Consider the following 6,388-nt stretch of genomic DNA (forward strand, 5'->3'; position numbering starts at 1 on the left):
CTCTGCTCCCAACGGAAGCCTCTGAATGACAATGTCGCCCCTACAGCTTCTGCTGCCCATGCATGGGAAGTTTAGAAAGCGCCGGCCGCAAGAACACCGTGAAACACCCAATTATTTAACCGTTACAGCATCACAAAGGGAAACCGGACAGGCTGCAAAATACCAAATAAATGTGAATCTCCTCCGGCTCCGGAGCGTGTGGTAGTTTACAGAGAGGAAGCAGCCGGCGCACCGACGCAGAATCTGGTTTTAAATCCTACAAACAGACCAGCGCCATTATATTAGTTTACATTTTATTTCCAAAATAAATATATTCTGCTTGGTACGATTCACAGATCCAGCTCGATCTTCACATCCATCTTGCTTTGGTAGGGGGACAGCAGCGGGACGACCTCCTCCTTCAGGAACTTCAGCACCTGATTAGACAAACATACTGATTGGAGGCAGAGAAGGACCCCACCTGTCTATCACAGCCCTCACCTCTCCAACCTTGAACAAATACCTCAATCTGACTTTGAGACTCGAAAACTGGATTTCCCAAAACAAATTGTTTTTAAACACTGACAAGACTGTAACAATGGTATTTGGGAACAAGGCTACATTTTTAAAGCTTCCAATGATGGCACTACAGATTAGAACCAATTCTAATACCACCCTAACTCCTGTTACTAGTTTTAAATACTTGGGCATATGGTTTGACTCCCATTTAACATTTGGGTTGCACATTGATACCCTGACATCCAAATCCTATGACAAACTACAGTAGGTGTACTGCATAGGAACAAATCCTCCCCAAGCCCGCTGGTCAGAAAGCACATCGCACAGCAGATGCTAATGCCAATTATAGACTATGGGGACATAGTATACGGCTCAGCACCCCAAACCCAACATAGCAAACTTGATACCCTCTAAAACTCACTATGCCGTTTTGTCCAATGCAACTGCAACACACATCACTGCGAAATGCTCAAAGAACTAGATTGGTCATCACTAGAGTCTAGGCGCAAAGTTCACCTTTCCTGTCTTGCCTTCAAATACTTTCTGGGCAAGCTACCCGCCTTTCTGGGCAAGCTCCTCACCCCTACCACATGCAGCACTTATTGGAGATCCGACTTCACGGTCCCAAGGTTCAACAAAGTATCCGGCCGCTCCTCCTCTTACCGTGCATCCCACAACTGGAACAGTCAGGGGCTTACAACACTTTGGCCAAAGAGTTAAACTAAAAGACCATTTTATTCAAAGGATACTTTATATTTAGACACTGTACTGTGTATGTGTCATAGGATGTAGCACTGAGCTCTGTCTGTGTTTCATGTTCTGTCTCTGGTTTTAAATATATATTGCCATGCTCAGTAGCACTCCTCTTTCTGACACCCACACACACGTTATTTTGGGGGTTCAATATGAGCTTGTAGGGGTTCTGTGTGTTTTGCAATTCTGTTCAGCTGTTCCAAGCTGATTTGGAGGGTGGCTCCTCCTTCCCAAGTTTGAAGCTCACCCCCTCCCACTTTTAAATGGTTAAAAGCTCACTTAATCTCACCTTCCACACTCATGGGAACTTGCAGGCAGTTTGATTGCGACAAATCTAATACAGAGTGCTTTTCTTGGTATTATACAGGTTAATAAGAGCTTCAATCAGACTTAGAACTATGCAACTAATTTTGACAGATTTATTATAAATCATTCTTCCTGGTAATGTACAGGTTATTAAGAATTTATATTAGTGTTAGGACCCTTGAGACGGGGTCTGCCTTGGAGGGGCTCAAGGGCTTACAACACTTTGGCCAAAGAGTTAAACTAAAAGACCATTTTATTCAAAAGATACATACATACATACATACATACATACATTGTACTGTGTATTGTAGCACTGAGCTCTGTCTGTGTTTCATGTTCTGTCTGGTTTAAAATGTTACATACGCCTATAACATTATCTTTTACTGTGCATGCAATGTCTTGTATATAATGTATAACCATGTGCACTTATATAACTATGTATTTGTAACCATGTATTATTTGTCATCATAACTCTGTGCCCAGGACATACTTAAAAATGAGGTGCAAAGAAGACAAAGAACTGTGTGTTTACAGCTACATTGAATCTCAACACCCCCAGTGTACATCTGTATTGCCCCAGAGGCAGGCAGCCTTTGGCGCAGTCGAAGGACAGCTAAAGGGTGAGAGCTAATTGGTGCCGTTTGGTGATGTTAAAGCTGCTCTATTTCAATCTGAAACTCACCAGCCCCTATATCCCTTGCACCCAATTTTCCAACGTTATCTGTCCATGAAATGCCTGTGAATTGACTGTATAACCATGTATTTTTATAACTCTGTGCCCAGGACATACGTGAAGACGAGAAGTAACTCAATGTATTACTTCCTGGTAACACATTTTATAAATAAATAAAATAAATCTCCCCCTGCTCAGTTAGTGAACCATAATCTTACTAGGACAGGACCAACAGGCAGTATTATCCTGAACACCTGACTTCAGTAGAGGTGGCTCAGTCTTCGACTGCACCACCTGTGCTGAAGCAGGGATCCTGAAAACCTCATCTGGCCAAGTGGTTCTTACCTGCTGTCAAACTACGTTTCCATCAGAACATCTGTGTTGACTCTTGATCCACCTCAGCTACCCACCTGGTATGCAGGGTCTCCTTTACTATGAGAGGTGGCATCACAGACATTTGGGCTCGTGCTACAACCATCCCAAGCTGGGCAGCTCTTGTGGGATCAGGTGGACACCCTGCGTGGCACATCAGGTACACTCTGCCCTGCTACTTCCTGTCCCTTTCTTGTGACTACTTCCCATCAGCTGAACCAGTAATATAATTGCCAGTTAAACCAATCAGAGCCTCTGACCTGCTGAGGGGCCCGACCAATGAAGGACTTTGCGTCCAGGAGCTGCTCAAGCTGAGCGTGTATGGGGGCGAAGTAGAGGTCGGATTGGATTCGGCTGATCAGGTCGTTATCACCTCCCTCCTGTTTGACGACCGCAGCAGCCTGCTGAGACAGCACACGGATACGCTCGTGGCAATCCTAGGGGGGGAAGGGAGAAGGAGAGACCGAGGTAGTCAAATCAAGTGTATAGCACACACACACACACGGGACTAGTAGTTCCACTTAATAAAAAGGTGTGTGAAGACAGTATAGATATACATAAACATGCTGATGAGGATAAATGCTATTTATATAGCATGAAGGTAGAGCAGGTCCTTCCAGGAGTGAAGGGGTTACACAGCCCTCCACGGGGGGTGGGGGGGAAGAAGTGTTTCAGGACTCACCTGTCTGTTCCCGCCAGCCTTCACCATAGCCATGATCACATTCTCTGTGGCCATAAATGGCAGCTCCTGGCGGATATGCCTCTCAATCACCTGGCACATGGAGAAACACAATCAACATGCCGCACTAGATAGCTATGCCGGGTATCTCTCTAATTGTCAAGCCCCCTGAAGAGCAGAGTATGGTTAAATAAAGTGCAAGCTCTCAGGACCACAAAGTTGCCTCTTTAAGCCGGTTTTGTACCATTGGGATTCGGACAGCTTGCACTCTAACCACGACTTCGCCATTAAAGGTAGTTAAAAAACAAAAATTGTTGTTCCCATTCTCTGCAGCCGATCCTTAAAAATCAAATCCTCCAGCCCCCGATAATTCTGTGACAGGCACAGCCACAAAGAAATAACTATATTTGTATCTGTAGGTGTTTCCGTGGGATCCGGCGTCCTGTGGTAATGGTGGATCATTTCCACTTCGTGACCCAATCATTTTACATTTAATTGGATCCTTGTAAAATGTTAATATGTAGGGAATGCATGGAAAACGGATCATACTTGCACATAGTATACGTGGGTTGGGTATCTGGAAACCCACATTAAAGCAGCAATCCCGCCTGGGAACTTGTTTTCCCGATCAGTCCTATGGTACCCACACAACATCTGGGGACCCCCAAATCCGTTGATATTTGTAGTTTAAAACCAGAGACAGAACATGAAACACAGATAGAGCCCAGTGCTACATTCAATGACACGAATACACGGTACAGTGTCTAACTATATATAGATATCTTTTGAATAAAATGGTCTTTTAGTTTAACTCTTTCACCAAAGTGTTGTAAGCCCTTAAGCCCCTCCAAGGGAGACCACGTCTCAAGGGCCCTAACACTCATATAAATTCTTAATAACCTGTACATTACCAGGAAGAATGATATGTAATCAATCTGTCATAATTAGTTGCATAGTTCTAAGTCTGATTGAAGCTCTTATTAACCTGTATAATACCAGGAAAAGCAGTCTGTATTAGATTTGTCGCAATCAAGCTGCATGCAACATGTTCCCCTGAGGGTGGAAGGTGAAATGGAGTGAGCTTTAACCATTTAAAAGTGGGAGGGGGGTGAGCTTCAAACTAGGGAAGGAGGAGCCACCCCCCAAATCAGCTAGGACCAGCTGAACAAGAATGGCAAAACATATAGGACCCCTATAAGCTCATATTGAACCCCCAAAATAAACTAAAAAGACCATTTTATTCAAAATATATCTATTTATATTTAGGCACTGTACCGTGTATTCATGTCATTGGATGTAGCACTGAGCTCTGTCTGTGTTTCATGTTCTGTCTCTGGTTTTAAATATATATATTCCCATGCTCAATAGCACTCCTCTTTGACACTTATACGTGTAAGTGTGTGTGTACACGTGTGTGTGTGTGTGTACACGTGTGTATGTATGTATGTATGTATATATATATATATATATATATATATATATATATGTTGTGGTTATTTTGGGGTTCAATATGAGCTTATAGGGGTCCTGTATGTTTTGCGATATTTGTAGTTTGACAGAAAAAAAAAAAAAAAAACTACAAACATGGATGGACGCCGGGATCCTTAGCAGAAAACCACACCTCCTGATAACGATGCAACTTCTCTATTGGTTCACTGCTCCTAAACCAGGGTACCAGCACCCCCTATGGAGGCAAGTATCTCGGGAAACAGGGGGTCCCCGGAGCTGAAATTAACACAGTTCCGCTCCGGAGACCCCCTGCTTAATAAAAGAAACAATAAATGAAACCTGTATTGCTGCTTTTAGGCGTTTAACGGAATCGCAACATTATTAAAACCCCTCAGAGGGGACAGGTTTAGTGCCGCTTCCTAGACCTGATACTTGCACAGCTGTTCCTGTGTGTTTAGCACACGCAGCCAGGACTCACTTTGGGATAAACCACCAGGCCTTCCGAGATGTTCTGCAAAGTGCTGAGCACAATGTCTGCCGTCAGGAAGGCTTCCGCCAAGCACACCCGCCTGCAGGGACAAAGCAGAGCCGCTGACGCACACTGTGACCCTCATTAAGGCGAGAGAGTCTGCACTGCAAGAGGACGACTGCTTCTGAGGGGGCCGCAGACCCTGGTTGGGGCTAGGTGTCTGGTACCTGTTGGCACTGTCATCCAGCGTGCGCTCAAACCACTGCACCGCGGCCGTCTGCAGCGGGTCCATGATCAGCGTCATGAGGTGTCGGGCGAGGCTGCAGCAGCGTTCCGAACGCATGGGGTTCCTCTTGTAGGGCATAGCGCTGGAACCTGCGCAGGAGAGGGAATCAGGGACGCGATCATTCCAAACACCTACCACGGCCAGGGATACCGTGCCCCCATCTCCATGCTCCGCCCATAGTAAGAATATATACAGTGGGCTACCCCAGTGAGCTTGCAATCTAATTTGTAGGGCTGAGCCACGGGAAAAGAAAAGCTGCCCACGGTGAAAAAGCGCCGACACATTCAAAGCCGGATTGGACCCGACTACTTCTATTAACCCCTTTCCAGCCAGAGGGGTCAGTAAGGCGTTGCTTTGGTATGCCCAGCAGCTAAAGGGTTAGCCTATAATAAAACAGAAAGCTCTGAATCGAACCTTTTTAATTATGAAATCTACGGGGAAAGCAGCAAAATAATGTTTCAGGGAGAACTTCAAAAGTACGTGCATTGGATTTCCAAATTGACAGCGCAGAACATGCGCGTTGGGTCGACGTAGGGACGTCAGCGCCGAGTCCATCCAGGAAGCAGCACACACCGGTGCTTGCTCCTGTGCTGCTTGTGTCCCGGTTGCTATCCCGTCAGCCGCTCCCACGGCTGCAGGTACCGTTTACTCCTCGCAGAGTGTTCTGTTCCCCCTCCCTTGATCTGGCTGTACGTCACTCAGCATTAACCTGGATCACTCTGTAGTATCACTGCTTCTGGCTGCCTCATATTTGTGATCACAGTACCTACATTTAGGAGGGATACCATTGTATAGCAGCCCCTTACTTTGGGCTGCTTGCTATTTACCAGCCAGTGATGGTATGAGAGGAGGGGTATTATATACGACTAGACATTACCGTCTATCTATTATCACAGGTGACCC

General features: G+C 45.5%; 1 protein-coding gene across 2 annotated transcripts in view; it reads right to left on the reverse strand.

Annotated features, from left to right (window-relative positions):
* Positions 1-276: 276 nt before the first annotated feature.
* The window catches only part of ADSL (adenylosuccinate lyase), a 14,352-nt gene continuing 8,240 nt past the window's right edge, over positions 277-6,388 (reverse strand). For both annotated transcript variants that reach the window (XM_075573730.1, XM_075573732.1), the window contains exons 9-13: positions 5,427-5,574; positions 5,209-5,299; positions 3,285-3,374; positions 2,863-3,039; positions 277-416 (exon numbers count right to left, since the gene is read on the reverse strand). In XM_075573730.1, coding sequence (XP_075429845.1) covers positions 330-416; positions 2,863-3,039; positions 3,285-3,374; positions 5,209-5,299; positions 5,427-5,574 — 593 coding nt within the window. In that variant the 3' untranslated portion in view covers positions 277-329. The remainder of the gene's footprint in view (positions 417-2,862; positions 3,040-3,284; positions 3,375-5,208; positions 5,300-5,426; positions 5,575-6,388) is intronic.

The sequence above is a fragment of the Ascaphus truei genome, chromosome 17 (assembly GCF_040206685.1).
Source record: "Ascaphus truei isolate aAscTru1 chromosome 17, aAscTru1.hap1, whole genome shotgun sequence".
NCBI classification, from domain to species: domain Eukaryota; kingdom Metazoa; phylum Chordata; class Amphibia; order Anura; family Ascaphidae; genus Ascaphus; species Ascaphus truei.